This window comes from Gobio gobio (genome assembly GCF_949357685.1).
Source record: "Gobio gobio genome assembly, chromosome: 19".
Lineage (NCBI taxonomy): Eukaryota > Metazoa > Chordata > Actinopteri > Cypriniformes > Gobionidae > Gobio > Gobio gobio.
The window spans coordinates 11,195,758-11,208,154 of record NC_137112.1 but is presented as its reverse complement, the minus strand read 5'-3'; the positions used below and the strand labels follow the sequence as shown (position 1 = coordinate 11,208,154).

The following is a 12,397-nucleotide window of genomic DNA, read 5'->3' as shown; positions in this document are numbered from 1 at the left end:
TTTTTGTTACTCTGTATTTGATCATTAACATCGAAATAAATAAAATAAAATCGAACAAAATAAGGAATGGATAGTGATAGCTCTTCATTGCTGTGCACTTTTTTTCTGCAGAGTGGTTTTGTAGTTTGTTGATTCTCTGAGTTTTTCGTATTTTCCATTCATTTCCTATGTCGGCCATTTTTGATTGTAAAGGAGCCAAGTGTGACTTTTTTGTTGACCCTTTAACACATCCGAAACATGTCCATGATTTTATTGTGTGTTAACATAACTAATGCGAAAAAAGTTACCAAATGTCACCCCATTCCAATGAAGCAAAAAACATTTTTTAATTCAATCATTTCTGACCGAAGAGGCCCAGAGGTTCAACTCATAGTTCTCAGTCACGTGACTTGCAATTTTCCATTTCAAAAGAAGAAAAACTAAAGTTTAGGGCACTTTTGATCCATATATGGCACCTGCTGCAGGATTTCAATCACTAAAAACAGCAGGACATTATTGTGAAAAACACTTAAAGCACCTTGCAAATGTACTAAAACAGCAAGTTGATGATGCATACTGTACACAGGCGAGCAGACGAACCCAGGATATGAACACAATGCGCTGAATGGTTAAGGTTTTCTTTATAAAAGTTTTCTATGAAAAAACTGTTTGTTGCGTTTATATTCTGGGTTCATCTGCTCGCCTGTATATAGCATGCATTATCAATTAGATGTACACTATATTGCCAAAAGTTTTGGGACGCCTGCCTTTACATACAAATGATCTTTAATGACATCCCATTCTTAATCCGTAGGGTTTAATATGGAGTTGGCCCACCCTTTGCAGCTATAACAGCTTCAACTCTTCTGGGAAGGCTTTCCAAAAGGTTCAGGAGTGTGTTTATGGGAATTTTTGACCATTCTTCTAGAAGCGCATTTGTGAGGTCAGGCACTGATGTTGGACGAGAAGGCCTGGCTCGCAGTCTCTACTCTAATTCATCCCAAAGGTGTTCTATCGGGTTGAGGTCAGGACTCTGTGCAGGCCAGTCAAGTTCCTCCACACCATACTCGCTCATCCATGTCTTAATAGACCTTGCTTTGTGCACTGGTGCACAGTCATGTTGGGACAGGAAGGGGCTATCCCCAAACTGTTCCCACAAAGTTGGGAGCATGAAATTGTCCAAAATGTCTTGGTATGCTGAAGCATTAAGAGTTCCTTTCACTGGAACTAAGGTTCCAAGCCCAACCCCTGAAATACAACCTCACACCATAATCCCCCCTCCACCAAACTTTACACATGACACAATGCAGTCAGGCAAGTATCGTTCTCCTGGCAACCACCAAACCCAGACTCGCCCATCGGGTTTCCACCAGACAGAGAAGCGTGATTGGTCACTCCAGAGAACATGAATTCCATGAAGCTCTCTACGCACTGTTCCTGAGCTAATCTGAAGGCCACACAACGTTTGGAGGTCTGTAGCTATTGACTCTGCAGAAAGTTGGCGACTTCTGCGCACTGTGAACTAGGGCTGAACGATATGGACAAAATTTCATATCTCGATTTTCATGCCAGATATCTCGATATCGATACAATACGATATGACTACGTGTTCGGTGAAAACCAGAATCTGAATTAAAATGTGTTTGATTTAAGCCTACATTTCAAAAATTTGTGTCAGAAAATGTATTGTTTTTAAGCCTTTCGCACGTACGATCACACAGGTGTAATCAGTCTAGGCTGGTCCCTGGAGCGCATGATCAAGTGCATCACAACTGCTAAATTCAAATGTTGAATTTAGCCAGAGACAGGCGCGCTCAGAGCTGTCATATATCACAACTTTTCAGTGTTTTCAACCACATACTGTTTATTTTAGGTTTCAAACATATAAATTCAAATAAGTACTAAAAAAACAATTTAGAGTTTGTAAAATAAACACTGACGTCTCTGGAAGAGGTAATAATAATCCTTTCCATTATAATTCGACACGTTTTATTCATATCAGATACACATTGTGTAAGTAACTTCAATGTTTACTCTATTCTATTCCCAGTTCACCAGCCACTTACTTTTAAGTACTTCGGGAGAAGTGGATGAATTCACGTGTTGTAAACATAGAGGTTGTAAATCCAACAGATCAGATTCTCTGAACTGCGTCTGCGGCACAAACTAACACGGCGGCGCCCATCGCGCATACAGCTCAACTAACGCGATCGTTATAAAGGTGTTTAAACAACAATATACTTCCACTTGCATGTATTTGACAATCGGAATATCAGATATTTCATGCCATAGCTAACACATTTGTGAATATTCTGAATAAAAAAGGAAAAAATGACATAAAAGCAGATCATCATTCATTCAGCGCTGTGTCACGTGACAAGCAATGACGCATCACCATGGAAACGCCGCCCCCCCTCTCACAATATAGCTCCCACGTCCCTGGTAGTGTGTGCGCGCTGGCTTTAGCGGTGCATTCAAGGGCACTCGTAAAACTGATGTTTGTTGTGACTGCCAGAGTTGTATGCAGGGCGAGCGCAGAGAGGGGAAATCTATATCGTCTATATCGTTGTTTTTTTCGATAGTAATATCTTGAAAGTTCATATCTAGATATAGATACGATAACGATATATCGTTCAGCCCTACTGTGAACCTCAGCATGCGCTGACCCCACTCTGTGATTTTATGTGGCCCACCACTTCGTGGCTGAGTTGCTGTTGTTCCCAATTGCTTCCACTTTGTTATAACACCACTAACAGTTGACAGTGGAATATTTAGTAGTGAGGAAATGTCATGAATGGACTTACTGCACAGGTGGCAACCTATCACAGTACCACGCTTGAGTTCACTGAGCTCCTGAGAGCGACCCATTCTTTCACAAATGTTTATAGTAACGCATGCATGCCTGTGGCCATGGAAGCGATTGGAAGGGGTGTCCCAATACTTTTGGCAATATAGTGTATGTTGAATTTGGTCTTTAATATCACTGTCTTAATGCATTAGTACTTAGTACAAAACTGGTAAAAATGACTGGAGTACAATGGAAGAAAGTCTTGTTTTGCCCTCCAGGTGGACGTGACATGAAAACTATGACTATAAGTGGATCTCCAGTTCCAGTCGATCTTCACCTGTTCAGTGATGTAGAGCTGCGGCCCGTCAGCGTAACGCAGGGCGAACTGCTCTGATCCCGACAGAGACCATCTACAACAAACACAACACGCATTCATGTCACCTGATCCAGCATTTCAGTCACTGTGACCCAGAAACACTTCATGCACCAAAGAATCTCAGCTTTCGAATGATGAATTATGTTTCTACTGAGATATAATCACCTAAACATTGGCTTAAACCCTAGAGAGAAAGATGTGAACAACCACATTGTTTTTTCATGCACTGGTCAATTTTGCATCCATAGCATGTTTTCTAGTAGAAAGAAACTTCCAAAATACACATTTAAGTGTTTATTTTATCTATTTGCAATTCCGATCCATATCTTTGAAGGCTGTGGGTCAGAAATCTTCACTTCAGCAGCTTTGCTTTACAGATTTATTCACGTCTATATTCTGAAGGTTTGATCATATATAATTCGCCTGGTTTGTACAACATGTTATTCCTAAAACTGTGGTGAAAACCTATGTTGTGTTCTGTGTGTTGTAAAACTAGAACTCTGTAAACACCTCTAACTCTAACAAGAATTTTGAACCTGGAAATGTATGCAAATGAATGCACTTTTAATTAGACAATAACTTGTTTGCATGTTCTAGAAAACTTGTTACACAAAAAAAACATTTCACCAAACAACTACATTGTGATATAAACCATTAGTGGGATGTACAATAAGCAAGTCATTACAAGTCACCTGACCTCAACCCAATGAAAAAATAAAAATACTATAAATATTTGTTTTCATTTCACACTAGATTCATGCACTTCTCTGACAGTTTAGTTAGTAATGAGTGAAATAAAACTCAGGCTTGAGTTGAAGTCAGGTTTGGTTCAGGTCATTCAGAGACGCGAGTGAGTGAATTTGGCACACTGTCAGTGCACATCGACTTACCCATCACACACTTCTCTAATGATGGATGCCAGCGGCTTCTTCTGCAACACACACACACACACACACCGACACATTACAGACTCTTTGCTGTGAATCTCTTTAATTAAACAACATTATTATATCACCATGGCCTATATATCAGTCGATATTATTTGCCATTTTTTAATTATCAGCATCGGCTGATAGATTTTTCTGTTTGGCCCATGTGCCGGAAGCAGGACTTTTATTTTGAAAGCAATGAGACCACCAGCAACTTAGGCTGTGTCCGAAATCACATACTCTCTCGAGTAGGTACTTATTTTGAATAAGTAATTACTTTACTGACTGCCAAAAAAGTATGTTCTGTACAGTATGAATGTAATCTGGACGTAATACATTCGCCATGTTGTCATTATCATGTGACCTACCAGTGTTGCTCCGCTGCCATTTACAAATCCTCTCCCGTGGCTTCATGGGATAGTAAAGTGTCCATCATTTGCACACTTCAGAATCGCATAGGTCATCAGGAGACTTTTTGCCTACTCTTTTATGAGTACTGTGAATTGAGACATACTTATTTTGTCACATACTGTTTTTCACCTACTATATAGTAGGGAAGTATGCGATTTTGGATGCAGCCTTAGTGTCTAAAGGTTCACTCCACACTGGAATTACCATAATTATAAGACAATTACTACTTGTAAACTCAGAATTATCGGAGAGCTCTGACTTGTACCACGTGCAGACTCTGCAGATTTATTTGCTATAGAAAATCCTGCGTCACAGGTTGCATTGCGTAATTACTAGAGTGACCATATTTTACCGATAACCAGGACACTCGGCCCGGCAATGAGATACTCAAATGATACTCAAAGTTTACTCAAAGATTCCTTATTCATTTCAATACATTTAAAGTATGCCCCCTCTGTATGGATAGAAAATTGTTATATAAGGGCCAGGATAGGACTTGAAAACAGGACATGTCCTGGGAAAACAGGACGTTTGGTCACCCTAGTAATTACAATGTGTCGTGAAAGCAGCACATTCTTCGTCTTCATTGGTTTATAGTCACTGCTTAACTCTTTCCCTGCCATTGATCAGATTTTCCGTGCAATCCGTGTTTTCACTTATACAGTAGGGGGCGAAATAGTACATTTAATAGTATCTACTGAAATAGTGCAGCATCCCCAGATCCAAAAACAAGCAAAAAAGATGATCTGTGTAAACCAGAAAGAATGTATAAAAGTCACTTATGCAAACGTCAAATATTCAACAGCATATAGGCCTAAATCAAAACCGCCTAAAGTTACAGAATGAAATGTTGACCCAACATGAGGAAATGACTGTAAAGACGTCTTTGTTGTTGTTTTTTGTGAAACTTACCCGATTCAATTGTTGATAAAAAATAATTAATAAAGCGGAGACTCTGTTCTTTCTTTTGATATGTTTACATATCTATACAACAAAATATTCTGGGGGCCATGAAAGTTTTGTGAATATGCTGGAAAATAATCATAAAATGCTGGCAGGGAAGGGGTTACCAAATCCGTCTAATAAATTATTTTTATTGTGGACAGTTTGGATGTCACTGGACACGCACAATCTACAAACTTTAAATCCTTGATTTCATTGATTTTCAAACTATGCTGCGCTTTATCCAATTGGCCGCAATGTCATGTTCATTTTATATTCACTCTGTGCTGTATGTGAAATGTGGGTGACTTCTGCGCACTGTGCGCCTCAGCATGCGCTGACCCCGCTCTGTGATTTTACGTGGCCTATCACTTCGTGGCTGAGTTGCTGTTGTTCCCAATTGCTTCCACTTTGTTATAATACCACTAACAGTTGACAGTGGAATATTTAGTAGTGAGGAAATGTCACGAATGGACTTATTGCACAGGTGGCAACCTATCACGGTTCACCGCTTGAGTTCACTGAGCTCCTTGGCAATATTAGCTTTTGGTAATATAGTATATGTATAAACCTTAATTAAACAATTTAATAATCAATTAAAAATGAGTTTATACTTGTATGATATTATATTACACTGGACCAGGGGTTTGGAAAATGGATGGATGATTCAGCTGCAGCGGCATCTTCTGGTCAAACGCGGGAATTTATTGTCGCACGACTGTCACAGTGCATTATTGGTATTCTCTAGCCGTTGAGCATACATCGGTTGTAAACGCGTTATTGCGGTGCATTGTGGGATTGAATGAGTGCACCTGACAATGACCACTATGGTTTCAGACACCACTGCAAATGGCTGTCCCCGCAAATAGTGCCCTACTTAGGGGTATAGGGGGCAATTCCGGACACAGCCAGTTAGTGGGAACTCAGCCAAACAGGAACAGAACAAAACTAAAACTAAAACACAATGAAAATAAAACACTTAAGTTCCAACACAAGAAGTTGCAATCCATATTCAGATTTTTCATATTCATTTTCAAATTCTTTCTTTCTAATTTAGTAAAATAATTATACATTTCAGGGCTCGTCATTAACGCTTGTCCGGGACAAGTGGATTTTTTGAAGGGGCAAGTGAAAAATAATTTTACTTGCCCGACGGACAAGTATCCTGAGTAAAATGTCAAAACAAAAAATAACTAGGGAATCACCAAAGTGCAACAATGATTCTGCATTCAGTGTAAGTGGAGATCGATAGTGGATAATAATATAAAACAAACTGACAAGGTTGTGCTGTTGAGGCTCGCGCAGCCTCTCGACGAGAAAATCGAAAACAAATGAGCGCCGCTCATACAAAGAAACTCAGTTAACATATACGGTTAAAATTTTGTAGTTTTTATATTTATAACATACGATACAGTTAAGCAACATCACACTAACAAGAGTGTTGTTTTCCTGAATACCATCACGACTGAAAATGACAGTATGAAATGATTTCATACGCCAGTTCCATAAACAATTAATGAACATTAAGTCCCTTACATTTTAGATGCAATATGGACTGTTTCTGTTCTATTTCAGCAGCGAAAATAGTTCAAAAAAATATCACAGCAGAACCGCATCTCACAGCAACAGCGTGTTATTGAATGATTCAGCGTTGTAATGAATCGGTTGAATCAAAGATTCAATGACCGCCAAATTCCTGAATGAATCAGCCGTTTCACTGAATCGATTCAGACGGTCACATGCTGCCACCTACTGGTGGTTTAGTTTCATCTTTCCAACATTTCCTAGTTTCCTAGTTTCATCTTTCCAACATTTCCAACATTTCTTACAATCACGGTTGTTCAGCTTAGGCTTGCGCCCTTGTCCTTTACTCACTGAAATGCCTCCAGATTCCTTGAATCTTTTAATTATGTTATGCACTGTTGAATGTGAAATATCCAAATCTCTTCCTATCTTTCTTTGAGGAACATTGTTTTTAAACATTTCAATAATTTTCTCACGTATTTGTTGGCAAACTGGCGATCCTCGGCCCATCTTTGCTCCTAAAGGATTAGACCTTTCTTGGATGCTGCTTTTGTACCAAATCATAATTACAATCACCTGTTGACATCACCTGTTTCAAATCACATCATTATTTAACCATTTTACCTCATTACTAGCCCTAAATTGCTCCTGTCCCAACTTTTTTTGAAATGTGTTGCAGGTCTGAATGACAGGAAAGGATGCATATTTACAAATGACATGAAGTTGACCAGAAAAAACATTAAATATTTTGTGTTCATATTGTCTGCAATGAAATACAAGTCAAAGTAAATTTAGAAATCACTTCTTTTTTCTTTTTTTTTGCGTTTTCCATACTGTCCCAACTTTTTCTGATTTGGGGTTGTATTTGTATATTCAAAAATATTTAAAATAATCTCATAACATTATTTAATGCAGTTGTAATTTTTCAGTGTAAATGATTTAATGTGATTGGTAACAGCCTATAGTGTCTTATTCTAATTTAATTTATAGATCAAATTTAAAAATATAAAATGAAAGCTGAAGCATAGCCTATATTTAATAAGATTATGGAAAAATCCCCTTCATAAAAAGGTAAAAATATCACAAATATGCATATTTAAATATGTCAAAGCTGATTGAACACTGGTGAGAATATTGCTTCAGAATAGATTATATTTACAAAAAAAATCCGGACAAGCTAATTTTTTACTCGGACAAGTGAATGACAGATTTACTTGTCCGAAGGACAAGCGTGTGAACAGGCTTAATGTCAAGCCCTGCATTTCATTGCAGCAACTGTTATGCATGCATTTTTACTAATTAGTGTGATATCATGTATATCAGTGTTATATCTGCTCTCTAAGATATCGGTATTGGCCTTCAAAAATCATTATCGGTCGACCACTACAATTATAAACTTTGTTTTTACTATTAAATTCTCTCAGCTGAACATGGTAATCTCCTTCAAAATAAGTAAGAGGTTTTACTATCTCTCAGTCATTTTCTACTTCCTTTTATGTCAGTAGTGGTTGATAACTGTATTTACTGTGGTAGTATGACTGAAAATCGCACCATGGTTCCTTTTTTGAAAGAAAAGAAAAAATCATTATGTGCTTTAAGAGGACAGTGCATTGGTCAAACATGTCCGCAGGTCAAACAAAAGCACTAGCACAAAATGATCTGTCTAGTATATGAGCAATAAACAATACCTGGTCAATTTCGATGAGTTGAGCGTTTGCACCAGGCCACTCGATGGCCACCTTCACGATGTCCGACGGAGGCGGCATGACTGAAACACACGGCATCAGATCACACACATATCAATGACACGCTTGTCTCATAGCAGACAGATATCAAATCAGCAATGGCACGTTTGCAACATATTTACACAGCAGAATATATCAGTTCCTGCTCTCCCATTGGTAGTCTCTGCATCACTTCTCAGCTCATTTGCATATCTGTCGCATCGCCAGCGGTCGGCAACTCTCATAGAAACTCAATGACGTGTGCTGGCTGTGAATCGCTGAACACATATCAGTATGCCACACACGACCACATCGAGAAACTCTGACATGTTTTCTTATAGAAATGTGAGCAGAGTTGAAGTAAAGCTGATGAATCTCTCAAACACTCACGTTATGATTTAATTGCTGTAAAAAGACTGACAAAGGAGTAGGGTAAAGCTCACCAAAATCTACATTAAGACATTTTAGTGCACAGGGTATTGGTTTGAGTACAAGAAGTTATGTTAAAATAAAATATTAATCTCGCACACAATAATATTTTATTTTATTTCAAATGACAAAAGCATTTAAATTAAGATGGACATCATTAAATGCAAAAAGTCTGGCTGTGCTTAATGGGGACATGTTTGTATCCTTTACACATCTGTTGCCATTAAGCTTTTGGGGAAAATTCTTGTTTATTTTAAACAACATTTTTAAAGAATAATTTTATAAAGATTAACTTCAAGTGACAACCATTTGTTAATATTTAAAGTCTGTTTATGAAGTATTTACATAGACGTTCAATTGTGGATGAGCTTAAAGGGAGCACACTGAGCTTTATTGGAACAGGAAACCCGTTTTTTAATTAAGAAATAATATTAAATAAAATTTAAAAGGACAATTTTGCTAAATAAATAATCTAGGTCATGTATTAAGTTCATAGGCCTACATATTTTAATATGAACAGCTATTATTGAAAATATAATTTAAATTTAACTTTTTCTTATTGATGTCACACTGAAGCTGTGATTTTCATAGTAGTGCACCCTTTAAGCTCACCGCACAATAATGTGAAGTCTTTAAAAATTACAGTAGTGTAAAACCACAGAACATCAATAAAATGTAAATGTATAATATAATGAATTTAAAAGTACAAGCCAGTAATGCCTGTGAAGTAATATATTAGTGTAGCACACAATCTTACACAGCTAGTAAGCTAACAATGTTCTGTAGAACCTGCGCTATGTTGCTAAAGCTATCTTTTGGATCGAACTGTAATTATTTCCCATGTCCAGGTTCCAGGTTATAATATGCAAAAGTATAAACATTAATCTCTCAATTTTGCAGAAAGAAGTTATACTTATTGAAAATAAAGGCTTAAACATCTAAAAAGTGCACTCTTTTGGTGAAAGTTTTCAGACAGCTTTCAAAATGGCCGCCAGAGAGTGTGAACACATGAATACCCATATCTCAGTGCGAAATGGTCTGATTAGCTTGAAATTACAGGAGGTATATAATAACAAACACATCAATTGGTTAAGACATCAAGTAGGATGATAAATACTTTTTTATTTTTATAATCTGAGCTCAAAGATGAGCTTAATGGGTACGTTTACCCCATATTTTTCTCTGGATTTTTTCTATAACTACATTGAGAACATTAAATCAAATTTTTGCTGAAGTAGATTCTTAAATAGTTTCATTTAATGCCTTCATCAACATTTTACATTCACGTTTCTATGAAAAATACTGGTGAAAAGCGGAATAATATTGCTTTAAACTCCCTTGAAACATAGAAGAAAATGCATATCTCTCAAGCAGAAATCAAGACAGCAGCCGCAAAGGTGCAGACTGTCCCAAATGACTCAAACTAAGCGATGCGATTGAATAAAATATTAAATGGCAGTAACATTTGCTATGACTGCTCACTCATGAGTCTATATTTTTCTTTCTCTAATGTAATTTTAGTAGAAACATCTGTGACAAAATTGATGTGTGAAACTGACACAACAGAGATCTCCATCAAGACTCGTGGGCTTTGAAATAGCAAACTCAGAGTCTAGTTTTTGTTCTCCACATGATGGTTTTCAATTGCAACCAACGGATTGAAGGTTCAAATCAATGCCATTTACAAGGAGGGGCTTCAGAGGCTCTGCACGATCCCAGCTGAGGAACATGGTCTTATCTGGCCAAACCATCGGTCGTTTTCTAAAAAAAAAAAAAAACATTTATATACTTTTTAACCTAAACTGTGCGACTTCTGTGTTGTTGTTCTTCACGGCGGAAAAGTCACGTACGTGGAAGTACCGACCCAGTGCCGAGGAACTCCATCTCACGCATTTGTGGTTAAAAAGTATATAAATGTTGTTGTTTTTTTGTGTGGAAAATGACAGATGGTTTGGCTAGATAAGACCCTATTCCTCGTCTGGGATCGTGCAGCCCTTTGAAACTAGCCTAGAAATCAAGACGCACCCTAGCGGTAGCAAATGTAACTCTCCGTAGACTTGGGAGCTTGAAAAAACAAACTCTAGTCAGGCCAATCACATCGTGTATAGAGTCGGTGGGCAGGCTTAACATAATGACGGCAGAGTTGTGGCGGTTCCGAGTGAAATCCCTGCTACTTCCCTGCTAACAAAGAACGGTTACGGCACTGAAGTCATTCTTAAAAAAGGAAGATGTGTTCTGAGTTTTGCCGACTGGATATAGCAAAGGTTTAACTAGCTCCATGGTGTGAAAACGCATGGGACTCAGCCACAACCTGCTTGTGATTGTTGTCACCACTGATAGCGTTCTGGTTGGTTGTAGCGCTATCCTATTGCGTGCAGATGGAATTTGAAACACAACCGTTTTTCCCGCCTCTCGGATTGAGCCCTGCGAATGGTGAGTTCCCAGACCCAACATCTTGATGTGGGTCTGGCTTGTCAGGCTACTTTGAAACTGTATTAATTTGGACCTTCAACCGTTGGCTGCCATTGAAATACATTATACGGAGAAAAATCCTGGAGTGTTTTTCTCAAAAAACTTATTTTTGACTGAAGAAAGAAAGACATGAACATCTTGGATGAGATGGGGGTGAGTAAAATATCAGGAAATCTTCATTTTGAAATGAACTTATCCTTTAAAGCTATAACGTTTTGCACAATGAATTTCATCTTTCCTCTCCTCAATTTCATCTTCTCAATCTTAAAGGTCCTGTTCTTCGAGATCCCATTTTTCTAACTTTAGTTAGTGTGTAATGTTGCTGTTAGAGCATAAATAATACCTGTAAAATTATAAAGCTCAAAGTTCAATGCCAAGCGAGATATTTTATTTAACAGAAGTTCCCTTTCAAAGCCTACAGCGAACGGCCGGTTTGGACTACATCCCTGTACATCCTGCTTTAAAGACGTCAGTAGAACAGTTTGTCGACTAACCGTCGTGACACGCCGGGGCGTGGTCGTGTTGCTCTCCCACGTGGAGAAGAGGAAGTGTTGCGTTCGTAGAGTGTGTTTGTCGCCATGCCGTCGAGACCGGTCGAGACGCTGTTATTTTCATCCCGGTGTCAAATCACCTTTGTTTGGCCTTCAGGGATGCTGTACTTTGAGCACATGCATCTCCCCGTTATGGTAAGAGGCGTGACCTCTCCGGGCAACGTGTGCTAAGCTGCGGTCGAATCACAACACGGGAACCGCTGGCACAATCAGAACTCGTTACGTATTTCTGAAGGAGGGACTTCATAGAACAGGGAAATCCTCAAGCCGTT

At 38.3% G+C, this 12,397-nt stretch overlaps 2 protein-coding genes across 5 annotated transcripts in view; one reads left to right on the top strand and one right to left on the bottom strand.

Annotated features, from left to right (window-relative positions):
- The window catches only part of suox (sulfite oxidase), an 892,829-nt gene that overhangs the window by 718,086 nt on the left and 162,346 nt on the right, over positions 1-12,397 (top strand). The gene's annotated exons all lie outside the window — the stretch shown is intronic.
- elmo2 (engulfment and cell motility 2) overlaps positions 1-12,397 on the bottom strand; it is a 48,704-nt gene that overhangs the window by 35,071 nt on the left and 1,236 nt on the right. For all 4 annotated transcript variants that reach the window (XM_079843754.1, XM_079843755.1, XM_079843756.1 and 1 more), the window contains exons 2-4: positions 8,638-8,717; positions 4,034-4,074; positions 3,105-3,177 (exon numbers count right to left, since the gene is read on the bottom strand). In XM_079843754.1, the coding sequence (XP_079699880.1) occupies positions 3,105-3,177; positions 4,034-4,074; positions 8,638-8,715 (192 nt within the window). In that variant the 5' untranslated portion in view covers positions 8,716-8,717. The remainder of the gene's footprint in view (positions 1-3,104; positions 3,178-4,033; positions 4,075-8,637; positions 8,718-12,397) is intronic.